This window comes from Trachemys scripta, chromosome 6, assembly GCF_013100865.1.
Source record: "Trachemys scripta elegans isolate TJP31775 chromosome 6, CAS_Tse_1.0, whole genome shotgun sequence".
NCBI lineage: Eukaryota > Metazoa > Chordata > Testudines > Emydidae > Trachemys > Trachemys scripta.
The window spans coordinates 22,819,173-22,847,089 of record NC_048303.1 but is presented as its reverse complement, the minus strand read 5'-3'; the positions used below and the strand labels follow the sequence as shown (position 1 = coordinate 22,847,089).

The following is a 27,917-nucleotide window of genomic DNA, read 5'->3' as shown; positions in this document are numbered from 1 at the left end:
AGAAATATTAATCACGTTCTAGCAACATATTAACCAGTAGCTCAGCTGATTGGGATAAACTGATTACTAAAGGATCACTATGATGAAAAAATACATGTGTATATGTTACACTCATTTATAGTATTACCTTATTATCTTTTCAAGAAAATTTAGGAGGGATGGTTTGGGTCAGTGAGTAAAGAACTGTGTTTCAAATCCTACATAACAGGCCTGGCCATGAAACAGAATGTTGGTTAGTTTGCCAAGTGAACATGATTAGAGGGTCTGTACTGACTTTTTTGGTATAGGTATTTATTAAAATGATCTGGATACAGATTAACTTTGCTCAATATGTAATGCAGCACCACTTATTTTCAAATGAAAACTGCTGACATTTTGATAGTCACACAATCTAGTGTATCTTACTGTGATTTCTAAAAGGGAATTGTTTTCCTAATTAGAGCTGGAAGAAATTTTTTTACCAAAATATTTTTTTCAGCAAATGATGCAGATTCAGTGACACTTAAACATTTCACACATTCATGTCAATTTTGCCAAATTGTTTCAATTAAAAAAAAAAAACCTAACAAAATTTCCCCAAAAATATCGAAACATTTTGTTTTGACACTTTCAAAACAAAGTGTTTCAATTTTTCGATTTGATGACTTTTTGTTTTGAAAGTTTCTTTTATTTTACTTTTTTTAAATTAAAAAACGTTAATGATCAAAATTGAACAAAAATGTTTCATTTTGTTTGACCCAAAGCAATTTTTTTTATTTATCCGTTTGCCTAAAATTTTGAAAATTTTTATTTTTCATTTGATCCAAAACAATTTTTTTATTATTTTTTGAAATTGCCATCAAACTGAAAAATCTGTTCATACAGCTCTCTTTCTAATGTTAAAGTACATTTGACATGGCATAAAGTATTTTAAGGTAATATTTTATATGTATTACAAGTGTTTTTTCCACAACGTTGAAATTCCGCAAGGAATAAATGCCAGTCTGCACCTAGCTGATCTTGAAGAATTATCTTGAGTGAAAGCCTCTTCTTGCTCCATTCTGGAGCCCACCTTCCTGGCAGAATGGCTCTTGGAGGCCTCCCTCCGTGTCTGTGCTCTGTGACCCCCTCTGCTGGAGTTAACAAAGCATGAACTTCTTCTGAATTTCTTGGTGGTAAAGCCATTGGGTTCACATTCATTATCTGCTTCCCCACTTCCTGGCACACCCCGTGGAACATCAGTTGGATAGAAATGGCACTACAGAGTTTCTTTTAGCTTGAAGGAAACAGGCTACATTGCTTCTGCTCCATGCTGCTTCATGCTTTTTATCTACTTTTCCCTGGTTTCTCTCTCTTCTCCATGTAAATTGAGCAAAGGTAACTATATGGCCCCAAAGCAGGGGCTGCCATGTAAAATAAGATGAATGACTAAATGAATGGATTCAGGTGGAATGAGATTCTTGTTGGAGTAGGGGGTAAAGGAGAGGAGAGGAACTTGGTGTTAGAAGTTGTAGTTTTGGGGGGAGAAGAGGAACATGTGGAGGCAGTAAAGCAGGTTTCTGAACACAACATTGCTTTGAATTTTAAAAGCAGTTTCTTTCCTTGACATTTTGTTCAGCTGCTTATTTGAAAGTACTTACTGGGCTAGTTCTGTATTTTGTAATGACACTGTTGGCATCACCAGCTTCAAGTGAAGTTTGGCTAGTTTAGCTAGTCACTGTCCCAGATTGTCTATGTTAATTTTCCTTGTGATGTACATCTAAATATTGCTGCTGTTGCCACTGCTACAGAAGATGTACAATATAATAGCCATACCTGATTAAATCAAGAAAGGCATCTGCTGCTGTCACTTTCATAATTTTGCCTTCTCTGTGCATATTTTCCTTTGTACCTTTCCCAGGGTGGATGATGACCACAATGATTATACCAATAATTACAGCAATGATCGTAGTACTCATGTAGTAGACTATTGCTCGCATTCCCATCTTCCCTGATGCTTTATTATCCAGGGCAGCCGTTCCTAATAAATTTAAGCACAAGGACATTCACCTCATAAAACTGTGAGTAAAGATTGTAAACTCAGCAACCTGAGTATGGCTTTGTGAGAGGAGTTCTGATAACAAGTACATTTAAAGTAACCCAAGTTATACTGGCATAGTAAAACGACTGTTCCTCTTCACAGGTAGTGCTGCTATTGTTGATCACCCGCCCCCCATGCTTGTTATTACATAAATTGTCTGTGAGGAGAGCTTAACTCTCCTCTGAATTATCTGGTGCTAGCAACTGTTGGAATCAGGATACGGAACTAGAGTGACCATTGGTTTGATCCGATGTGGCAATTCCTTTGTACCACAGAGATAATACATTGAGTTTTGGTTGACAGATTAAGCATAATCCAAAAATGCTTCATAGAAATCTGCTGCATTTAATCTGGAATGGCAGGGAAGAAATCACAGAGTACCTTCAGACAATATTGACTACCTGATGTGTTTATAGAGGTGTGTGTGCATGAAGGGCCTTTCTTAAATGTTTAATGCAATGAACTGGGTTTACCTCTGGCCCAAGCCATGGGAGATTCAAATAGATTAAGTGACATTAGCTTAATTCAGAAAATCCTTGCGATTGTACGAATTAAACATTTGGAATCTTTTGTAGGCGTCCCAAAAGTTTGAGGCATTAATCCTAACACTTGGCTGATCTTAGTACAATTCTGATTTAATGTGGATCCCAGGGTGCCCAATGTGGCATCTACTTAATCATTTGTTCACTAGGTTGCACAAACAGGGTCAGATCGTGGTTTTTAAGTGGAGGAGCCTTTCTGTAATAGGAGACTCAAGAGGAACTCTGGCTCTCTAAGTATGAATTTCCCAAGGATCCTAGGAAATGCACAGTTGGGGTGATTGATCCATCGCTCTATAAACAGATATGGTTAGTGCTCCTCTTGTTACCACTTTAAGGGGTGAAACACCTTCCCAGCCTGCATTTGGGATGCTAACACAGCTATTTAAAATCAGTCTTTCTCGGTTCTTATATTGATACCAATCACTATAGTATCTGAGCATTGTCTTTTCATTTATGTCTGTCTTTGAATTTATGAAGTACAGTGAAAGGCACCCATTTTGAGAACCTATCTCATAGGTAAAACATGCAACATATAAAAAAGGACTGACATGAATATAAAGTGTCTGAACATAAATAATATGCAAACCTAAAACAAGAACCATGACCTAGTTAAACTGATTTGTTTTTGTAAAATTTATTATACATTGTAATTGCTGTAAATATGCACTGTTTAGAGTTACAAGGGTATTACCCTAGATGTACACTGCTGTAACTAAGCTCAAAAGAGACACCTGGGTTCCATTCCTGGCTCCGCCATAGACTTCTGGTGTGAATGTGATCATGTCACTCAAGCCTTTCATTTGCATTCCCTTTTTGTGTAAAAATTGTACCCACAAAATGATGCAGAAGGAGATTGCTATACTGACATCTTTAACTGCCTGTTTTAAACTTCTACTTCTAATGCAAGGGCAAAATTTTACAGGCACAAATTTTATTGTCAAATGCGAATCCAACCTTTGGAATATATGGCCTGTAACTCCTCTGTGCCTCAGATCATTCATCTGTAAAATGAGGTCATCATACTTGCCACGGTAGCTCACTGTGATGTTGTGAAGTCTAATTCCACGTCTGTTATGTGCTTTGAGATCCTTGGATGTTATATACAGTACTAGTGAGTGCAAAGAGGGAGTAGTATTTTTTTAAACAGGTAGTAAATCATAAAAACCCTTTTATCTTTTTTTTCAAAGATAAACCCTTTTCTTTTCTTTTTTTCAAAGTTCCACAAAAGAATTCAAATATTCACCCTACTTTACTAATATGTCGAAACACAAACTTAGTAATTGTTGGCCCTTTCTGTTCCATAATAAACACGTTCAATTTTTATACCAGATGGGATTTGTTAGGATTATATTTTTAGTTCTTCAGCATGATAAAAAAATGTATAATTAACAAAGATAGAAAGAACATGTGAGATTAACAAAATCAAGAATAAATTTATATTCACTTTTCAAGTCAATTTGTTCAAAACTTTGCTTATGAATTTTGAGTTTAAATGATCATATGTTCTTATTCCCCTTGTACTATATTGCTAAACAAGTAGCAATATGCTGTGTATTTTTTTCCTCTGCATTTTAGCTAAGATCAGGTATAGTCTCTGTTATGTCGTCTGTCAGGAGTTACTGTCCTGCTCTTGCCAGGTGACTTGGGGGCTAATGCTGAGTGCCCTCAACTTCTGGAGATTTTGTAGGTTTGGCCTCTTGATGTTTTTATAGGTTTTACCATCTCCTTGTACCACTGGCCAGATTCCCAAAGTCTGTGGGAATTGGGGCTGCTCAACACTTCTCTGGAAGTGATCAGCACTTTTGCAGAATCAGACCCTATGATCCTATTTCATTGTTGGACTGGCATGGGGGTAGTGTGATGAGCTGGATTTGTTGTCTTACAGTACGTCTACACTACAATAAAAGATCTCTGGCTCAGCTGCAGCTTGACCAGGTCAGCCGACTCTGGCTCATGGAGTTTGGGCTGCTGGGCTATAAAATTGCAATGTAGGCATTCGGGCTTGGGCTGGAGCCTGAGCTCTGGAATGCTCCCCTTGCAGGTACTCAGAGCCCGGATTCCAACTCAAGCCTGAATGTCTATACTGCCATTTTATAGCCCTGTAGTCCAAGTCCTGTGAACCTGAGTCAGCTGACCTAGGTCAGCTCTGGGTCTTTTATTAGTATAAACATATCCTAAGGGGCTGATCCAGAGCCCAGTGAAGTCAATGGGAGTTTTTTTTCCATTGGCTTCAGTGGGTTTTGGATGAGACCCTGAGTAGGTACCAGGAGTCATACTCTTTTCTTACTAAGCTGCTTTCCAACTTGGCTTCCTATTCTGTGATCATGCTGTGATGTTGCCTTGTATTTCAGTTGTTCTGGTCTTATTCCTGCTTTTCTTCTTCAGACAAAGGATTTTCTAGTTTGAGGCAAGGAGGGGCTGACTGCTCTGCCCCCTGTTCTTGACTGTTAAGAGTGCTAAAATAAATATTCAAGATAGAGTGTTGAGAGCCAAATATTAACAAAGGATCATGTTTTGCTATATGAGGAGGAGGCAAATTTCCACCTCACAGAGACTGCTCCTGGGTGGTACTGAGTAGCCTCCCCTCTTACTGAAGTCATTGGGAGCAAAGGGCTCTCAGCGCCTTACAAGAAGCTGTTGGCACTTTGCAGGATTGAGCCCAAAGCTTTCAACAGCTTTCATCGTGTCAACACTATAAAAAAATTATCCAAAAAAATCCAGATTTTTTTAAAACAAGAAAGAATGAAAGGTTTTATTTTCTTAATTATTTTTAAGGGTTGATGAGACTTCTTAGGGCTGAATGGGTCTCTGGCAAAGTCCTTAATGGAGAAGCAATAAAGTTAGCTCTGAGGCTTTTATGTGTCACAGGCCATTGTGTACATATTCTTTTCTTCCATAGAAAGCCAGCAAAAGCTCCCATTGTTCTGTGGAGATGTATGTGCCCCTTTAATCCTGCTCGCAGCTTGCTCTCCCACATGGCTGCTGGCTCTCAACTACTCTGCCATCTCATTCATCTCTGCTCCATCTTCTTCTTCGTGTGCCCTCCCCTTCCCCATGGGCCTGGGAAACTTGCAGGCCCACTGGTCACCATAAACAAGAATGCCTTGCTGTTGTCAAGACAACCATGAGCAGAGTGCCTGTAATTTTTGTATCCACACACACACAGGATGAATGGGAATCATGTTTGGGGGAAAAGAGGTTTCTAAGATTCAAAACAAACCCAAATTCCACCCCCCCTCTTCACATACTCTCTGCCCCTCTTCTCCTGAAATGAGTGTGAATCAGTCATACTGTGGCTGAAATAAAGACATAACAAGCAGTTCTCCAGAGTGCTTGGGACAAAGGGCAAAGCAGTACATCGCTCCCTAACAAAGGTGCTAGAGAGGAAATTGAACAAAATGTTTTGAGAACTAGGAAAGGTAGCAACAAGAATGGTAATTGAGAGAGAGTGTGAAGAGTTGTAGTTAATTATGGGCATACAGTAATTACAGACTGCATCTTACCAAAAATGATTGACTACCAGACACTATTTTATTCCTTCCCAACCAGAGCACAGCCATACAAATTAGCCTAGGGCTGTGATATGGTGAACCCAGTTGGATTATTAATTATTATTATTTTATTTTCTTAATCATTGCAAACAGGGCTCAGTAAAGTTGTTCTGAGATGGGCATAATCTAATTTGTAGTTTTGTGTTGTGATAAGGTAAAGAACTAACCAGAGACTGATGATAAAATATGTGATTTTTTTTTTTTGTTCTCCTCAATAACACCAGGAATATAATACATAGACATTTTCATCATAGCACTTAAAGTCAGTGGCTTTGGCGCTGCTAACTGCTCCAGGGTATAATCTTAAGAGGCAAGCCTTCTCCATCCAGTCCTGCAACTTTGGAATGCACTTGCCTTTGATTAGAGTGGGGGTCAAGCTGAAAAATAGGCATCCTGATCAAATGATGGATTTTAGACACCCCAAAGTCAGGGGTAGTGCATTTTTCAAATCTGGTTCAAGTCCACATCTACCTTTAATATGCCAGTATTATTAATATTTCTGCCCTTGACCTTTTAGCTTTTCTACATACATGAGCAGAATTTAATAAAACAGCTGAACAGAAAAGATTACACAGCTAATGGCACATTGCTGATAAGTAGCTAGAGACCAGGATCAGCAAACAGCGGGGTATTGTGAGGGAGTTTTCCAGGTGAAGGAGGAGCAATTAGATGACCTTTGGAGGGCAGCGGGGGGAGGGGTGTTTGTTGTCTATTTGTGTTCTTGCTGCTTGACTGTAGTATATAGTGTGGTCTGTTTGGGGGCCTGAGTGCTGAGCCTAGCAGCCTGCTAGCAAATCTAAGAGCTTCTTAACAATGCTTTGATCCCTAATCTCTATAGGAACCATTAACCAGCAGGTGGGGGCTAACTTAGGGAAAACAGGGGTTTAAAAATCAGTTCCTAAGTGACCAGCTAGCGACCAGGAGCAGCAAACAGGAGTTTTATGAGGTAGTTTAGAGAGGGAGCGAGAGAGCAAGATACACCTAACATTCTCTAAACTTAGGCCAATAAACACTGCCCTGAAGCCATCCCCCCAAAAAACCAAACCAAACCAAAAAAGCTGCAGGAGTTAAAAAGAATGCAGGCAGAAGTCCAGCAGCAGAGTGGGGGTTATTTGGTTTATTGCACTGAATGCAGCTTGTATGATTACCTGCCTTGTGAGCAGGTCACATATGTGTTGTATTTGGTGCAAAGAGAAAAAGCCCTCAGAGACCGAGTATGAGCTCTTGAGAACAGAGTGGCTGAACTGGAGGAGCTAAGGAGACAGAGAGATACGTAGATGAGACTTTCTGGGACACAGTAGAGCAGTCCCACCCCAGTATGACAGCCTCTGTGCCATTGAGGAGGATGAAAATCTCAGGCAAGGAAAACATCAAACTGGAGTGGAGGGAAATGATCCCATCGTTGAGACCCTCCTTTCAGATGATGTCATGGTATCATCTCACACTGAGGATACTTCACCAGGAGAGGCAACCCAGTTATTAGGAAGCAACAGGTAATAGTAATGGGGGATTTGACTATTAAAAATATAGATAGCTGGGTATGTGATGACTGGGAGATCCGCATGGTGAATTGCCTGCCAGGTGCAAAGGTTGCAGATCTCTTGAGACACCTTGACAGACTTATGTGCAGTGCTGGGAAGGAGGTGGTCATGGTATATGTAGATAACAATGACATAGGAAAAGGTAGGAGAGAGGTTCTGGAGGCCAAATTCATGCTGCTAGATAAGAGATTAAGGTCCAGGACGTCCAGGATAGCATTCTCTGAAATGCTTCCAGTTCCATGCACAGGGCCAATTAGACACACAGAACTGCAGGGCCTCAGTGTATGGATGAGACAATGGTGTAGAGAGGAGGGTCTTAGGTTTATTAGGAACTAGGAACACCATCCCTGCCCATCCTGGGTAATAGCCATTGATGGACCTATCCTCCATGAATTTATCTAGTTCTTTTTTGAACTCTGTTATAGAAAACTCAATAATAATGGTGGATTTCAACTATCTCCATATTGACTGGATACATGTCACCTCAGGACAAGATGCAGAAATAAAGTTTCTAGACACCAATAATGACTGCTTTTTGAAGCAGCTAGTCCTGGAATGCACAGGGGGAGAGGGAATTCTTGATTTAGTCCTAAGTGAAGCAAGGGATCTGGTCCAAGAGATGAAGATCAGTAATAGTGACCATAATGTAATTAAATTAGCATTCTTTTGGGTGGAAAAATACCAAAGAAACCCCCCATAGTAGCATTTAACTTCAGAAAGATGAACTACACAAAAAAGGGAAAGCTAGTTAAATGGAAATTAATAGGAACAGCCACAAGAATGAAATGCCTGCAAGCTGCATGGAAACTTTTAAAAAATACCATAATAGAGGATCAAATTAAATGTACATCCCAAATTAAAAAGAATAGTAAGAGGACCACAAAAAAAAATTCCACTTCTGTTAAACAACAGAGTAAAAGAAGTGGTTAGACACAAAACATCATCCTTTAAAAATTGGAAGTCAGATCCTACTGAGGAGGGGAAAGGAGCATACACTGTGGCAAGTCAAATGTAAAGGTATAATTAGGCAGACCAAAAAAGAATTTTAAGAGCAACTAGCAAAAGACTCAAAAACTAACAGAATTTTTTTTAAGTACATGAGAAGCAGGAAGCCTTTCAAACAAAGGACGATTGAGGTGCTCAAGGAGCACTGAAAGAAGATAAGGCTATTACAGAGAAGTTAAATTAATTTTTTGCTTTGGTCTTCACTGCAGAGGATGTGAGAGAGAGAGCCATACTTGGCCCATTCTTTTTAGGTGACAAACCTGAGGAAAAATCCCAGATTGAGGTGTCAGTAGAGGAGGTTTTGAGGAACTCAGATATGAAATTGCAGAACTACTAAGTGTAGTATATAACCTATCACTTAAATCAGCTTCTGTACCAGATGACTGGAGGATAGCTAATGTGACGCCAATTTTTAAAAAAAGACTCTAGAGGCAATCCTATCAATTACAGCTGATAAGCCTAACTTCAGTACCAGGCAAATTGGTTAAAACTGTACTAAAGAACAGAATTATTAGACGCGTAGATGCAAACAATTTGTTGGGGAAGAGTCAACACACCTTTTGTAAAGGGAAATCATGCCCCAACTATCCATAAGAATTTTTTGAGGTAGTTAACAAGCATGTGGAGAAGGGTGATCCTGTACATGTAGTGTATCTGGATTTTCAGAAAGCCTTTGATAAGGTCCCTCTTAAGGCTCAAAGCAGTCAAAGGCTCTTAAGCAAAGTAAGCAGTCATGGGATAAGAGGGAAGGTCCCTTTGTGGATTAGTAATTGGTTAAAAGACAGGAAACAAAGGGAGGAATAAATAGTCAGTTTTCAGAATGGAGAGAGGTAAATAGTGGTGTCCCCCAGGAATCTGTATTGGGACAAGTGCTGTTCAACATATTAATAAATGATCTGGGAAAAAGGGATAAATAATATGATGGCAAAGTTTGCAGATGATACTAAATTACTCAAAATAGTAAACTCCAAAGCAGACTACAGAGAGTTGGGGATCTCACAAAACTAGGTGACTGGGCAACAAAATGGCAGATAAAATTCAGTGTTGATAAATACAAAGTAATGCACATTGGAAAACATAATCCCAACTATACGTACAAAATGATGGGGTCTAAATTAGCTGTTACCTCTTAAGAAAGAGATCTTGGAGTCATTGTGGGTAGTTCTCTGAAAACATCCGGTCAATGTGCAGCAGCAGTCAAAAAGCTATCAGAATGTTAAGAACCCTTAGGAAAGGGAAAGATCATAAGACAGAAAATATCGTATATAAATCCTTGATATGCCCGCACCTGAATACTTCATGCAATTCTGGTCTCCCCATCTTAAAAATATATACAGTAACTCCTCACTTAATGTTGTAGTTATGTTCCTGAAAAATGCGACTTTAAGTGAAACAATGTTAAGCGAATCCAATTTCCCCATAAGAATTAATGTAAATGAGGGGGTTAGGTTCCAGGGAAATTTTTTTCACCAGACAAAAGACTATCTATCTACACACACACACACACACACACACACACAGTATAAGTTTTAAACAATTTAATACTGGTACACAGTGATGATGATGGTGAAGCTTAGTTGAGGTGGAGGAGTCAGAGGATGGGATATTTCCCTTACTGCTAAATGATGAACTAGCAATTGGCTGAGCCCTCAAGGGTTAACTCTCTCACTCTGCAAGGCAGTAGGAATGGAGGGAGATATGCGCATTTCCCTTAAATACACTGCCTTGTTAATTAGATCAGCTTGCTGAGACTGCAGCTGCTGCAAGCTCCCTCCGTCCTGAGCCCTGCTCTATGGAAGATGGGGTAAGCGGGGTGCAGGAGCAGGGGGGAGGGGGACACCCTTACATTAGCCCCCCTCTTCCTTCCCTCCCCCCGGCACAGCAAGCAGGAGTATCAGGGAGCAGCTCCCAGGCAGAGGGCAGGAGCAGCACATGGCAGTGGGGGGAGGGACACAGCTGAACTGCAGGCAGCCGCTGCACAGGGAACTTAAGGGAGCGGGGAGCTGATAGGGGGAGCTGATAGGGGGGTTGCCGGTCCACCCTGGTTCCAAGCCCCCACCAGCTAGCTGCAACGGGCTGCTCTTCCTGCAAGCAGTAGACAAAGCAGGCGGCTGCCAAACGTTAGAAGGGAGCATTGCACAACTTTAAACAAGCATGTTCCCTAATTGATCAGCAATGAAACAACGTTAACCGGGATGACTTTAAGTGAGGAGTAACTGTATTAGAAATGGAAAAGGTACAGAGAAGGACAACAAAAATGATTGAGGTTATGGAACAGCTTCCATATGAGGAGAGGTTAAAAAGATGGGGACTATTAAACTTGGAAAAGAGATGAGTAAGGGGCATATGGTAGAGGTCTATAAAATCATGAATGGTGTGGAGAAAATGAACAAGGAAGTGTTATTTACCCTTTCACATCAGGTTTAAAACAAACAAAAGGAAGTACTTTTTCACACAACACACAGTCAACCTGTGGAGCTCATTGCTGGGGTGTAGCGGGGTGATCACTGAAGGGCTTAAAACCTCCCTGGGAGAGAGCTGCGGTGGTATTGGCACTGTCAGAATACAGGATACTGGGCTAGATGGACCATTGGTCTGACCCAGGATGACCATTCTTATGTTCTTATGCAGGTAGCTTCCCTACTTGGGGTTTGCCATATGATGTTAGTGAAAGCAGCATTGTGCCCTTGGTATAATTACTTTTCTTCTTTAATTTGGGAATTTGGGATAATCTCTGCTCCTGATTTCACCTGTTAAATCACACTTTCAGAGTTTTTCTGCCTCTCTCTAACAGTACCCATTGGTGAAAATAAGAGACTTACTTCTTTGCTCTTCTACAATAAATAAATATTATCTGAGACAAAACACAGCAAAGATTTTGCCCCAAACTCTTTACAACTTTTTGCTGCTTTAAAAAAATAAAGCTGTTGTAATAACATAGTTTTGATGTATAATTATAAAGCACTTGATGGGATCTGTGTTTAATTTTTAAAATTATAAACTAATATCCAACTGATGAGTGGTTATAGAGCAAAGTGATTTATGTTTTTCATGAATATTTAATATGGTTGATAAATAGAAAGTGATGTCTAGGATCTATTTTAAATTAATACTAGCTCCACATTTTGGCAACAAAATTGGCAAGAAGCTCTTTCCAAAATACTTTTTTACATACACTTCCCCTGAAGGTTTCAGTCTGTTTTTCAAAACATGACATAGAAAACAGAATCTTTGTTGCTAATTATTTTCCTATTTATCCTTTTACAGACTCTTCGTTATGAGGCTGGAGTTGCTAGGTAAAGTGTCCTATGGTAGAACAGTGGTAAAGCCAACTGTTGATTCATGAATGTGGCCTTAATTTAATTTTGTTGTTTAAAGTTGTCTTTCACTCCCTAAAGAAACAGTCTTAGGCTTCGCCTACCGTGCAGAGACTGTATCAGCAAAGCTGTGGCACCATAGCTATGCCAGCTTAACCCCCCTAATGTAGACATACTAGACAGTGACAGAAGGGGTTTGTCACACTTCAAGGCAACTGCTCCTATATTTCCCCTCAGTGGTCTAGCAAGGGCACCCACTCACAGGCTTTCAGCTCCCTAGAATGGAGACATGTATGTGACTGGATTATTTCCAGGCTGCACAATTCCCTGCCTTCACTATGTTATTCACAGCACAGACAGGTTGCTGAAGGGCACCTGCTTGCTTCCTCTTCAGAAATGAGTAACAGCGTGACTGCCCACAATTATAGTTACCACACAGGTCTTTCTGAGCAAGCCTACTTTAGTCTTGAGGTAAAAAGAGAAAACATACTAAAAATTAATAGAGAAAACATACTAAAAGGAATGAAAGAACCTACACACACGCTAATGCACTTACCAGAGGAATTGCCCCCCACACCCCAATTCTAAGATGGATTCTGGGAGGAGCAGTCCTTCAAATCCCCACCCCAGAGGATTCCTTGTGGTTACAAGTTCATCACAACACCCTCATAATAGGTTTAGTTTTCCCTTTATACAATTCAGGGGGGTTTGATCTGAAGTTGTCAGGAGCAGGTCATTAGAAAATAAATTTTCCTTCCCAGAGTTTAGCTTCAAAAGGGTGGATTCCAGGTACTTCCTAGGAAATCCACTTCACAGGTATTGTTCCAAAGTCTTTTGAAGTTCCTAATACCTTCCAGAAATTGCATTAGTCAGTCTCTTACAGAAGGTGTATACATACAATCCCACAATAACACACACACAACTACATGTTTATCATCAGGAATGGTAACATACAAAAGCCAGTAGGAGAGCACTTCAATCTCCCTGGACATTCAATAACAGATTTAAAAGTAGCCATCCTTCAACAAAAAAACCTTCAAAAACAGACTTCAAAGAAAAACTGCAGAGCTATAATTCATATGCAAATTTAACACCATTAATTTGGGCTTGAATAGGGACTGGGAGTGGCTGGCTCACTACAAAAGCAATTTTCCCTTTCTTGGTATTGACACCTCCTCATCAATTATTGGGAGTGGACCACATCCACCCTGACTGAATTGGCCTTGTCAACACTAGTTCTCCACTTGTAAGGTAACTTTCTTCTCCTTATGTGCCAGTATATTTATGCCTGTATCTGTAATTTTCACTCCATGCATCTGAAGAAATGGGCTTTTTACCCATGAAAGCTTATGCCCAAATACATCTGTTAGTCTTTAAGGTGCCACTGGACTCCTCAATGTTTAATACAATATACCTCAAAAGTATTAACCCTAATTCAATAAGGTTTAATTTAGTTCAGTAAAGGTTATCTTAATTCTGTGAGGTTTGTTCAGGTTATTACAGGATATTGTCAGTGTTGTATGGTTTTTCTGTTGTTGTAGAAACACAACCTCTTGAGTGGCGGAAGGTAGGTTGACAGAAACATTTCTCATATTGACCTAGTTGCCTCTACGCTGGGGGTTAGTTTGTCATAGGTAGAGCACTGAGGGATGTGGATTTTTTCACACTCCTAAATGCCATAGCTATGTCAGCCTAAATTTTACATGTAGACCACTCCTTACCACCACATCCTTTTGAGCACTGCAGGATGAGTAAACTGACATCTTCAGACTATAAGAATGATTCCCACTGTGGGTGACGATGAGGATATGTGGAATGAATAACAAGATCAGAGCAAGTATCTGCCTGGTAAAGTTCTAAAGAAAAGTCATTAGTTAGCTGAAACCAGTGGGAATTTTTGTCTGACTGTAGTCAACATGCTTGGGCTCAGAAACTCTGATTCTCAGGGGCATTGAGTGTCTCCTGGGAGGTACTGACCACCCTTCACTGTCTCTGAAGCCAATGGGAGTGGAGGGTGCTGAGCAGCTTATAATAAATAATAATAATAAATAATAACAATATAATTATTTTATGCTTGCAGGATCAGGCCCTAAATTAATACAGAGTTAGACACAACTAAACTCCAGACTTAAAAAAATTAATTAATCAACATAGAAGGAGATAATGCAATAGCAAAGAAGTACAACATTGTTAATGTTTGCAGATACTTAATACTGTAGCTTCACGTTAACTCAGCAGTGCGAAAATTAATACAGTTGATGACAACCTGAATTTCACATAAAAGATGGGTCTAAAATGCAGCATTGTGTGATGTTTTGCTGTGTGGATCTGCTTCATGGTGAGAGATGTAGACAGGACCCTTGAATTTCTCAATTCCCCTTATCTCTATGTAGCTAGAAGTTTTAATAATCAGATTACACATTTTAATAAGCTTTTGCCAGCTTTATTCAAACACTGGACAAGAAAAAACCTTATGAAAAAATAGTATTAAAGTAATGTATCAGAGGGGTAGCCGTGTTAGTCTGGATCTGTAAAAAGCAACAGAGTCCTGTGACACCTTATAGACTAACAAATGTATTGGAGCATAAGCTTTCGTGGGTGAATACGTCCGACGAAGTGGGTATTCACCCACGAAAGCTTATGCTCCAATACATTTGTTAGTCTATAAGGTGCCACAGGACTCTTTGTTGCTTATTAAAGTAATGTAAATAAATTCAATCCACACTTACATGGTTGTGACTAATTCAGCTGCCCATCTAATAACCGTGTGCAGGATTGCCAGTGAAAATCCCACTGCATGTAAGAAGAAGTCCCACTGCATGAAACAAAGAAAGAAAAGACCATAAGAAAACCATGGGAATTGACAGGGCCTGGAAAAGCCCAGATGAGCAGCTGAGTAGAGTGATGTGCTCTAAGTGACTCTCTGAGACCCTTTGTTAAACTTCCACCACCAAACTAAAGGGATCATTGGGATGATTCCCTGCATATGATGGAGTGTTGCTAAATCATCCCTCCGAGAGATGACTAATCCCTGATGATTGTACAAGCACTTTTGAATAATTCATTTTAAATACACTAGATTGCACTAAATGCCAGATATTTTTGCCAGCAATGGATACCTCTGGATATTTCTACAAAGTGTATGTACGCGTGCGCACACACCATTTCACATGACACAAGTAGGAAGAACATTTGCTTTGCTATCAAGAGGTTCAGTTTTTTTTGTCAGAAAGTAAAATACTGCTACGGTAGCAAGTATGCCAAATATAGGTTGGTTTGCCAAGGGGTGTTTCATTCATCCCTCCTTGGTTTATTGCTATGAGAAAATGTTTAAATAGATAAACATCTGAATAGATTTCCCAGGCCTCCATACCTCCTGTCTGCAAATACCTGCACTCCTGGTTACACAGAATTTTATTATGGGAAGGAACACTTTTGCAGTAGCCTCTTAAAATATTGAGACATCAGTGACTGAATGGACATTGTAGGCACTACTACAAATCTCAAGTGGTTTTATGCTGCTTTTTACATTTTGATACTTTATACCACACCAAAATTAAATGCTATAAAAGTATCTTTTGTTGTTGTTGACCATTAACATTTAACATCGTTGTTGCTTTCTTTTTAGACTGTAAATTTATAAAACCATGTTTGGTGCCAATGCAATAAAACCACCAGTTTGTCATGTAATATAGTAATTTACAATGACAGTAGTGCGTGATTTGCTTGAAAATGGTTTCAATTTGAATATTGCAGCTTCTTAATTAAATATTCTTTCTATTTTCCCTGCATGAGTTGTGCATGCTTTACATAAAATAAATAAGGAACTATTTTTTTGAAGTTCTTTGTTATAAATTCACCAGGACAGAGTCTATTAATGAAGGTAGGGGAAAGTTAAATAAACCTCTCCAGGGTATGACACGTATTACTAAGTAATTAATCTGAAACTAGAGTACTGTACTTCACAGTTAAATGAAAGGTATACTGTATATACAGTGCTCTCAAATGCTGCATCTCATTGTATGTAATTCCTGTTACTGCGGGAAATTGCAGTGCAACTGTTGCAGGAATATATTGTAGTGTTCTGCAGACCAGAAATGATTTACTTTGAAATGCTGCAAGGTAACAGGAAACTTTTGGATAACCAAATGCCAAAGTAAATTTCCTGAAACCCACATCTGCCAGAGCAGGGCCCTGCTGTGGGGCTGTTTAGATACCCATTTAACTCTTCGCATTATTCCATCCTTTCCTCACAGTATTGGAATGTGCTAAACAATATGGTTTTTGAAGGGAAACTAGGGAGTAATTTATCTTCTTTATGTGTGCTAAGCAGAGCAGGAGGGAGAAGCAAGCAGGGATTCACAGCAAGCCATGAAGCAGTGATTAGTAACAGCTGACAATCTCAGACCAAGACTCTTTTTTTCTTTGGTTACTTCATTGTAATAGCAGAGTACAAAGGACTAACTGTCCCAGTGCCAAGAATCAGAGACCCAGGAACACAGAAAATAGCTGCTCAAAATGTTTGTTGTTAACAAAACACTGCTGCTACCTGCGTAGTGCAGTTCTAAAAAGCATTAAAGACAAGACTAGTATATTCCTCTAGAAATGTGATTTTTCTGTTTAGGTTTAAAGCTTCCCATTCACTAGAACAGTGGCAAAAAATCAACCAGAGAACATTTGCTTAAGAAAAAGGATTGCCAGTTGATGATTTGGTTGGCTCTACTAATGTTAAATAAGCGTGATGTAACATGGTAAATTACTTCAGTTTAATTAGAAGTAAGTTCATAGTAGTAACTGGCAAGGCAAAGCACATTAACATAATCTGAAACCCACAAAGTTTGTAGTTATAAGACAAAAATAAATATCCCAGTATCTAAAGTATGAAAAATAACCAAATGAAAAATATTGCCTTCCATTTATTCTGTAAATCATTGCCAAAAATAACGCGTTTATATTCTGGAAAGATACTACTGTTCAAGAAGACGTAGGCGACTTGCTTTCCCAGCTGTGTTAAGAATATTCCACCTGTGTTCCACAGGCTCCACTGGCTTCTAAATGCAGTTCAAGGTATTGGATTTAATCTATTAAGACTTTGATCTGGATTCTGACAAATTAAGGCCCTGATCCTTCAAAGACATATGCATGAGCTTAACTTTAAGCATGCATGTAGTCCCACTGAATTTGGGTTTCAACAGGTGAACCTGAAAGTGTGAAGAAAAAACTTACTTTGCAAGGAAAATTAAACACTTATGATACAGCAATACATTCTGTACATATGAAGCATGACATTCTAGGAATAGGCAGTGCATATGTTATCTGACTGGATAACTCATGATGAAAATCACAAATGTGACCATACATTTTGAATACAATTGTGAGTTTAACGTATTCCTAAATTAATAGTACTTACTGTATGTCTATAGTATAAAAGTATATTTGCTTTTAGATCTTTATTTTGTGATACATATTAGCATACATTTATGTTAAATTACTTTAAAAATGAAACAAATTCAGTTCTTCTCAGAAAGGTGCTAGTTGAAAGGAAACTGAGATTCTCTTTCTAAAGAAAAGATATATATGGTGTACAGGCATACAAGATTTCCTATACTCTATCCTAATTTGCCTCAGCTCTGACCTGAAGGACCACTTTAGGGTTGAGAAGGTAGTTCAGTCTCTTGGTCAAGTCAGTCTTAATCTTCTTTGCTGAATCTTCCAGTTGTAGTGATAGTTTCCTTGGTAAAGGTGCTTGTCCACTGGGAACTGGATTGACACCACTAAAACTCATTTTACATAGTTCACGGAACAGCCATAGATTGGAACTTTTGCTCAGTCACAAGTGACTTAATCAGGATTTGAATAAGTAGAGCAGGAAGGTTCTGTAAATCATCAAATGCGGAGCCATTTTTCCCTTTTAAGCTAATTAATGTCAATCATGAAATTGGTTCTGAGTTACACAAAGGACAATTTTAGCATCCAAAAAGTAGACACTCCACCCAGAAGCTAAGTAATTCTGGATCTTCTATATAGGGTCAGATTCTGAAGTCACTTATCCTGCTGTAAATCGGGAATAAATCCACAAATGATCTAATATGTGTTGGTGTAAAACTGATGTAACTGTGATTACAATTTGGTCATAGGATTTCGACTTCCAGAGTTTAATTCTTGACACAACTAATAAAGCTCTGAGATGTCACCTTTCTTCTGTGATTTAACAATATTAAGATGACCTGAAAAAAGAAGTGTGCTGCTGAGAATTGTATATGTATTCTCCTATTACGTTTTTTCACAAGGATGTGTTTAATTATTGTGTAGTGAATCCCTAACCCATGTTTTCTTGTGAAAATGTCTTTATTAAATCCAACAGACTTGAGTCTTGGATTCTAGTAATTGCTACTCAGTGAGGAATCAAATATAATATAAAGATTTTATAGTAATTATAGTTTCTCATCAGTACAGGATTTGTTAATATGTGAACGTATGCTATACCATTCCTTGGGTTTTGTTAACTTGGCCTCATGTTATGTTATGTAAATTCTTAGGGATATATTTGTCTCTTCTCTTTCATTCTGTCCTCAGGCTTACGCTCTCACGAAGCCTTGTTGCCTCTCCCTCTCTAGAACTTTAAAAATCCTCCTCTTCCTCATCAGCCCCTCTTCTGAAACCCCGGTTTATGACCTGGTTCTCTCTCTCTTGGACATTTATAACTCTCTGACCTGGCTAGCTCTCTCCTCTTCAACATTCAGTAGTCAGAATAAAGTTCCTTTCGTACTGCTCTGAGCATGTCATCCTGCCCACCTCAAGTCTCTGCACTGACTTTCTGTGATTTTCTAAATTCTATACAAATTCCTTATCCTCATTTTAAGTCTAGGCACAGCTCAACATCTCATATGCTGCTTCTCTCCATGTCATATGAGTACATCTCACCTCTCATATGCTGCTTCTCCCCATGTTACCTCCTGTACTCTGCCCACTCCTTATATCATGTTATTCTCTTTGTTTCCTCCTCCCATTCTCACTTTCAAATCTTTCTATCTTAAGAGATGCAGCACAGAACTTGCAGCTCTTGAGGAGGAGAAGCTAAGGTGGGTTTATGCCCTAACCTTTATGTCCTCTTGATCCTGGGCTACTCCTGAGGCTGGAGAGGCCCCTAGCATAACTTAGACAGCTCTGGGGTCCTGAGTTACAGCAGTCTCCCTGCACTGTTCTATGGGCTGCAAGATGTAGCCCTATGTCGACGTGCCCTTCCCATCCTGGCACAGCCCTTACATCGGGGCTTGCAATGGGCACCTCAGGAGGCAGCCTTAATGGAGTCTTTCCATTGACTTCAGTGAGCTTTGGAACAGGTCAATAATGAAAAAGGGGAATATATCACATATTTACAATTGTTCTAGATGACATGATTGTTAAAATGACAGTGGCTGCTGCCTTGTCTGCACTAGGATACATTGTTAACACCAGTTGAGCTACTCTCTAGTAGTAGTAGTAGGCATCCTTTAGTCTCGAGAGACCATGGATATGTGGCCCCTGAGAGGAAACGAATTTAGTCAGATAGTCTTATGGCAACCATAGCTGTGGCTGAAGAGACCCACTCGAGAGAGACAATCTCTGCCGCGTCTGTCACATTTAAAGGTGGTGTTTTGACCCTTTGGGCTCTGCCTTCTGCAAGATCTTTTCTCCTCTGCTAAGCTGGACAGCTTCCTCTTGTAACTCCAGAGACCTTTGTTAAGCTCTTGTTTCCAAAGGCTGCAGACCTGAGTGTGATCTTGCCAGTTATCCACATCCATATCCATTTCTTTGAGGTCTCACTTGCACACATCCTTGAAATGCAATTTTGGACATCCTTTGGGTCTTTTTCCACATGCCAGTTTGCTGTAGAGGATATCCTTTGGGATGCACCCATCATTCATTTGGCACACATGCCCAAACCAGTGGAGGCATCTCTGTTTGAGGAGTGTTTGCATGCTGGATATACTGGCTCGCTTGAGCACCTCAGTGTTGGTGACTCTTTCCCTCCAGGAGATTCCAAAGATTTGATGAAGGAACACACATGAAAGCTGTTGAGCCTGTTTTCCTGATGAGAGTATACAGTCCATGACTTGCTCCCATACAAAAGTGTGCTGATAACATGCACGATACACACAGATCTTTGTGTGTTCTGTCAGTTGGTTGTTTGGCCATACCCTCTTGCTCAGTTTAGATATTGTTGTGGCAGCTTTTCTGATGTGGATGCTGAGTTCCATTTTAAGTGACAGGTTGACTGTGATAGTGGATCCCAGGTACGTGAACTTGTTCATCACTTCAAGTTCATAGGTGTTGATCCTGATGGAGGGTGGTTCTTCAACTCCTTAGCACATTATGTTTATAACCTTTTTTAGGGTTATGATAAGCCCGAAGACTTGGCAGACTTTGGAAAAACTGTCCATGAGGTTTTGGAGATGGGCTTCTGTGTGGGTTGTCACTGCTGCATCATCAGCGAAGAAAAGGTGTTGGATGAGGGCCTCTTGAGTCTTGGTTTTAGATTTGAGTCTTCAGATTGAACAGTTTTCCATAAGAGCTTGTGTGCAAGTAGATTCCCGCAGTTGAGAAACCAAAAGCTTGTTTCAGTAGCAAGGAGAAGAAGATCCCAAATAGAGTTGGAGCAAGTACACCCCCTTGCTTGACCCTGCTACGAATCTGGAAAGCCTTGGAGACTGAGCCATCGTATTGGACTGTGCCGTACATGTTTTCATGGAAGGACTGAATCATGCTTAAGAGCTTGGTGGGACATCCAATCTTTTCTAGAAGTGAAAATAGTACACTTCCACTGACAAGGTGAAAAGCTTTTTAGAGATTGATGAAGGCTACGTAAAGGGTTTTTTTAATCTCTGCATTTCTCTTGTAGTTGTCTCAGCAAGAAGATCATGTCGATGGTAGACCTTTTGGCTCTGAAGCTGCGCTGTGATTTAGGATAGATTCTGTCCACAGGGGTCTGAAGTCTGTTCAGGATGACTTGGGCAAAGGCTTTTCCCATGATACTAAGAAGGGAAATGCCATGATAGTTGTTACAATTGCTCCTGTCACCCTTGTTTTTATAGAGAGTGTCTCCCATTTCTTGTGGTACTTCATCTTCTTTCCAGCACAGGTAGAACACTCATGAAGGTGTTGCAGTAGGATAGGTTTTCTGCATTTTATGACCTTTGACGGTATGCAGTCCTTTCTTGGGGTTCTTTCCATTGGAGAGGCCATCTATGGCAAGGCTAAGCTCCTTGACTGTTGGTTCATCATCGAGTTGGTTCAGAACAGGCAGGGCTTTCGATGGTGCCGATGTCTGCGTCTGTAACAATATTTTCATGAGAGTAAAGCTCACAGCGTTCTACCCAGTGATTCATCTGCTTGCTGCAGTCATTGATTGTTTCCCCTGTTGTTGATTTTGATGGGGCTGTCTTCTTTGAAGTTGATCCAAGGTTTTCTTGATCTCAGCATATATGTTTCTGATGTTGCCTGTATCAGTTGTTACTTGGATGCTTTTGCATAAGTGCAGCCAATAGTCATTTGTGCAACATCAAGCAGTTTGTTGTACCTTGGTTCTTGCCACTCTCAGTGGTTGTAAGGTTTTTTCATTTGGGTCTCTCTTGTAGTTGGTTTGGGCAGTGTTTTTGGCCTCTATAACTGGTGTCATCTCACTCGAATATGTGTCAAACCAATCATTAGTATTTTTTTCCTTCTTCCCAAAGACTGACAGAGCTGCATCTTAGATTGTATTTTTTAGTTCCTCCCATTTCTGCTGGGCGCTTGTGGCACAATCACTGAATCAAGGGCTTGTGGTAGTATGTTCTTATACTGCTGTGACTTTTCTTTGTCCGCTATGTTACTGATATGAATATGAGGACATCCTTTTGCTTTAGATCTGTGTATTTTCTTTGGTTTAAGTCTAACCTTGCTGCATACCAGAGAATGGTCTTTGTCGCAATCAGCATTTGATAACTGTGGGTAATGAGGATGCTGTTAAGGTTGTTACACCTTGTGATGATAAGATCCAGTTGATGCCAGTGGCCAGATCTGGGATGTTTCCAAGACACTTTGTGTTGTGGCTTTGTCTGGAAGAATGAATTTGTTACACAGAGGTCATAATAAGAACAAATTCTAGCAGTCTGATTACATTCATCTTACCAGTTCCATGTTGACCAAGACAGCTAGTCCATGCTTCATGATCAGCTCCCACCCTTGCATTGAAGTCCCCTAGCAGGAAAACATATTTATGTTTCGGAATCATGCTGATAGTGGTGTTCAACTGGTTGTAGAACTGGTCCTTGATATCCGAAAACAAGGAGAGTGTTGGGGCATACACGCTCACAAGGTTGACTGGGCCCTCAGATGTGAACAAGCATAGTGCCAAAAATTCTCTCTGATCCATTTGTAGGTGACTCAGTCATCCCCAGAAATGAGTTCTTGATGGTAAATCTGACTCCATGCTCTTGTGTTTTTTCAGCAATTTTCTCCTGCCAGAAAAATGTGTAGTCTTTCTCCCTGAGAGATCCAACTGATACTAGCCACATTTCTTGGAGGGATGCGATATCCACATTGAGTCATTTCAGCTTATCATTGATCATGGCAGTTTTACGTGCATCATGATTTGTTGGAGGTCCTCAAATAATCCGGTTGTCATGGTAAGAACGTTCCAGCACCCTATCTTTATGGGAGATTACTTTTCTTTTGCTTCATTTGCCTCGTGCATTGGTTAAAGTCCACTTGTCAAGTTATAGAGGGTCCCGTGGCACCTTTGAGACTAACAGAAGTATTGGGAGCATAAGCTTTCGTGGGTAAGAACCTCACTTCTTCAGATGCAAGTAATGGAAATCTCTAGAGGCAGGTATAAATCAGTGTGGAGATAACGAGGTTAGTTCAATCAGGGAGGGTGAGGTGCTCTGCTAGCAGTTGAGGTGTGAACACCAAGGGAGGAGAAACTGCTTCTAGAGTTGGATAGCCATTCACAGTCTTTGTTTAATCCTGATCTGATGGTGTCAAATTTGCAAATGAACTGGAGCTCAGCAGTTTCTCTTTGGAGTCTGGTCCTGAAGTTTTTTTGCTGTAAGATGGCTACCTTGTACATTTGTACCTTGTACACACCTCAACTGCTAGCAGAGCACCTCACCCTCCCTGATTGAACTAACCTCGTTATCTCCACACTGATTTATACCTGCCTCTAGAGATTTCCATTACTTGCATCTGAAGAAGTGAGGTTCTTACCCACGAAAGCTTATGCTCCCAATACTTCTGTTAGTCTCAAAGGTGTCACAGGACCCTCTGTTGCTTTTTACAGATTCAGACTAACACGGCTACCCCTCTGATACTTGTCAAGTTATAAAACTCTAAGCTTCAAGCTGCCCTAGTCCACAGTGAAATGGTGTGAAATTTGAAGAAAAAAAATGTACTGTAGAGAAGACTTATGTACTTTAAAGTTTATTACCAAAGACAGTTGGATAACAAAACACTAGTTCAGATCCCTGAGTGGCTGTTCTTAGTAGTAAATAACCAAGATGTCCTGCACCTAACTCACTTTTTCTTTTTCCCTTCCCCCACCAGCACACATAAGTAAATTACAAATACAACCCCACTGCATTTTCAACTGATAATGATCAAATGGGATTTAGAAGAAAATTGTTTCTTATTTCAGTGGTTAGGATCGTCTGACAATGTGCCACAGTAATACTAAAGTGTCACGTTGTTTTAGCTGCAATTAACTCATTACTTTTCTAACAGCACTTATATTTCAGTTATTTTGTAATTCAGTAATGTTGTTTATACTATTAGCAGAACTCATTACAAAAGTGCAGGCTTGACATTTCTGTGAATGGGCTTTTGTTTTCATTTTTCCCTATTCTTTGTTCTAGTGACCCTTGAACTTCATGTCACTAATGCAGTCAAAGCCTTACATGATCAAAGACCTACATTTTTGCTTTATCTTTCTGCACATGCTTGTAGGAGGCAATGGAAAGAAATGAGATTTTCTCCAGAATGCATGACAGTAGCATTCAGTGCTTTTTAATGGTATCATTCAGCTCCTTTCCAGGTCCTGACGTTGCTAAATGGGGCTGAAAAATATGTTTTGGCTTACACTGTTCATGTGGTACACAGTTGCCATGTGTGCAGGACCCAGTTAAGGCCAGAGTAAAGGATCAGAAGTTCTAGGAAGTCTGAGGTCCTCCCAAAAAGTTGGTGTTTTTTGAGGAAAACAGATGAAAGAGAAGATATCTTTAGAACAATATTATTATTAGATTCTGTAGTTATGCAGAGCAGATAGGAAGACTTTTCACATATTTCAAGATATTGAACATTAAAAAGCAATATTTATACATCCTATCTTGATTTTGAGGCCCTGATTCTCTCCCAAAATCCCCCCCCTCCACTTTGCATCACTTGAACAGTGCAAAGGGGCAGATATTAGCTACATTTAGTCAGTTGAGACTTCTCCAAATCAGTTGTTTTGAGTGATTTAAGGGTTAAACTCACTGCAGTTGTGAATATGAATAAAGTAGACTACTGGAGTAAGAACATTTTGTTAATAAAATGGCCATTCATTAAGTGAACTTTTGACCGAAACCTACTTTATTCTAGCTCTCAAAAGAGTCTCTTTTCATTGGAGAATCCCTGATACTATCAAAATATTTGCATGTACACCAGGAGTGGGTGTGTGAAATGGCCTTAATAATGTAATTATTGAATTTTGCTTTATTAATTGTGGTGTTTCGATAGGGTAAAGATAAGTATTGATGCCCAATGTGATGGCGTCACAGCCTTTTTTTAAACTACCACCAGTGAAAAGTGGTGATATTGGACAACCAACTATTACCTCCCACTCTGCAGAAATCTGAGCACTGATTAAGTGTGACCACAATTGTCTGTGGGATTACTATGAAATAGGGCCCTGAACCTGCAAACATTTACTCACATGCTTCAAGTTAACTTGCCTGTAAGGCCTGGTCTACACTGGGGGTGGGGGGTGGAATCGATCTAAGTTATGCAACTTCAGCTACATGAAGTCGACTTACTTAGATCTACTTACCGCGGTGTCTTCACTACGGTGAGTTGACTTCTGCCACTCCCCCGTCAACTCTGCCTGTGCCTCATTGAGCTGCAGTACAGGAGTCGACGGGAGAGTGCTTGGGGATCGATTTATCGCGTCTAGTCTAGATGCGATAAATTGATCCCCGCTGGATCGATCGCTGCCCACCCATGCGGCCGGTAGTGAAGACATACCCTAAGTGTTTTCAGGATCATGGCCTAGGATATTCCATAAAATTAAAAAAAAATACAAACATATATAGTACAGTATAATCACACACCCTGTTTCATATATCAATGAGAACAGACCCGTGAAATACTCTTTACTGTTGCTGAATTCAAGTGTCCAAAAAAAATCACTGGAACATTTTTTTCCAGATAATTAGCATTTAGTTTGGTGACTCTTTAAGTATTTCTTTAACCAGTGATCCTCCTAGAGGCTCATGTATGTGACTTTTTCATGTACCATATGCAGCTCTTGTCAAATCCACATGTGTTTGGTCTTCTTTCACTCTGCTTGATCTCAAGCAGAATAAGAAACATACTGAGCCTCTTCCTGCACTCAGTCACAACCATTAAGCTGAAGAATAACTCTACTGAAGAAAATGAGGTAATGGTGGTGCAAAACTGGCATTCTTTTTCTTCTAGCATTTGCAATGCTCGCCAAGTCACCCAATAGCACCTTCATCAGCAGAACGAAGGGCCCTGAAATCTAGTCAGTTGACAGTCGTCGACAACATGCACCATTGACTAATGGAGCCTGCACTGACAAAGCGGGTTGTTGCACAGACCATATACATAGAGGTTAGCTGTGCATATTCCTTGGCCAGTTCGGAACTTGTTCAGCAGCGTCCAAAGGTGACGTGGCAGGTCAAATCCTGGCAGTCAAATGGTTAGATCAGCAACAAGGAAACATTCCAAAGGTCTTTAGCCAACCACTCATCATGCCATAGGGGTGCTGCTGACAGATTCAGGTTTGGCAGTTGAGACCACTATGAACACCTCAATGCAAGTCATGCTCGGGAGTGACTGAAAATGTCCATGTACAGTGAGAGACCTGGATTGGCACTTAACTTTTCTACCAGTCTGGCTGTAGACACTCTGTGATGAATGTGTGGAGGAGCTTTGTCGCTCAGAATTGGTAGCCATGGGATAGGAGTGGGCGTGGGTGCCTTCGATAACATGCATGATCGAGTTCAATTCAACATCTACCAATTTAGTGTAAGGTGAATGATGCCACACAGGGGCACAGTTTTCCGCTGAGGAATAGCACAGTACTAGAGCTGCTGTGAGAAGTGTCTATGTGCTTGCACCCCATGTTGAACTGGCTAATTTGCTGATTAGATTATTCCTGGTCCTGACTTTGGTAACAGTCTTTTTTAGATGATAGTGGAAAGTCAAAGAGCAGTCCAGTATGACACCAAGGTAGACCGGTTTTGCCTCATGTTTCAGTCATTTTCTGTTGAGGAAGATGTCTAACTCATGCTTGTACTGTGGAGGTGGAAGATGCCTGAAACTGTCTTGGTCACACTTGGTTGAAGGCACCACTGTAGGCTGCTACCTTGGTCAGGTCAGCATTCAAGATGTTCTCCAATTTGATGAAAGAGCGCCACTGGATAGTGCAGCAGATGTCATCTGCATAGATAAACTTGCATGACTGAGTCAGTGGCAGGTCATTTGTGTACAATTGAACAGATGGGCACAAGCACAGAGCCTTGGGGTAAAGAATTGGATTGTGTTCTCCATGCACTTGTTCTATCACCCATATTTACATGAAAATGCCTGTCATGAAGTAGAAGAGTTCAACTATGTCTATCACCTATACTGGGAGAGCTCTTGACATTTTTACCAGAAGACCAGTGTGCCATACTGTATCATAGGCCGCTGTCAGATCCAAGAAAACAGCTCCTGTCTTCAAGTTCTGTTGAAATCCATTTTCTATATATGTAGTGAGGGCTAGGACTTGTCTTGGTCACATACACTTTGACCCTTCTGGAAGCCAGCTTGATTGACACCGAGAATTGTCCCCACTTCTGGAGATATAAGGACATTAAAGATGACAGATAGCAGAGAGATTGGTCGGTAGCTTGCCGCATTGTGTGGGTACTCGCCGAGATTTAGAAGAGCGATCACTTTTGACATCCTCCAGATGCTTGGAAGGGGGCTTCAGGGGAAGGGGCCAAACAGGGCTGGGGATGGAGCATGGGCACAACTTCGGAGGGAGGAGGCAGAGCATGGGTGGGGCCATGGTCCAGGAACATGCAGCCTCCCCAAATGGAGGAGTCACGCACCGCCCATACGTGGCAGGCTACCCACATTAACAACCCACATCAGGAATTTGGATAACCATTGATGGGCATTGGTGCCAAGATTTTTCAGAAACTCTGGCAAAATATTCATAGATTCTAGGACTGGAAGGGACCTCGAGAGGTCATCAAGTCCAGTCCCCTGCCCACGTGGCAGGACCAAATACTGTCTAGACCATCCCTGATAGACATTTATCTAACCTACTCTTAAATATCTCCAGAGATGGAGATTCCACAACCTCCCTAGGCAATTTATTCCAGTGTTTAACCACCCTGACAGTTAGGAACTTTTTCCTAATGTCCAACCTAGACCTCCCTTGCTGCAGTTTAAACCCATTGCTTCTTGTTCTATCCTTAGAGGCTAAGGTGAACAAGTTTTCTCCATCCCTCTTATGACACCCTTTTAAATACCTGAAAACTGCTATCATGTCCCCTCTCAGTCTTCTCTTTTCCAAACTAAACAAACCCAATTCTTTCAGCCTTCCTTCATAGGTCATGTTCTCAAGACCTTTAATCATTCTTGTTGCTCTTCTCTGGACCCTTTCCAATTTCTCC

General features: G+C 40.3%; 1 protein-coding gene across 1 annotated transcript in view; it reads right to left on the bottom strand.

Annotated features, from left to right (window-relative positions):
- Nucleotides 1-27,917, bottom strand: part of SLC1A3 (solute carrier family 1 member 3) — a 95,425-nt gene that overhangs the window by 21,145 nt on the left and 46,363 nt on the right. The window contains exon 4 of the mRNA XM_034773202.1: nt 1,795-1,999. Within this exon, the coding sequence (XP_034629093.1) occupies nt 1,795-1,999 (205 nt within the window). The remainder of the gene's footprint in view (nt 1-1,794; nt 2,000-27,917) is intronic.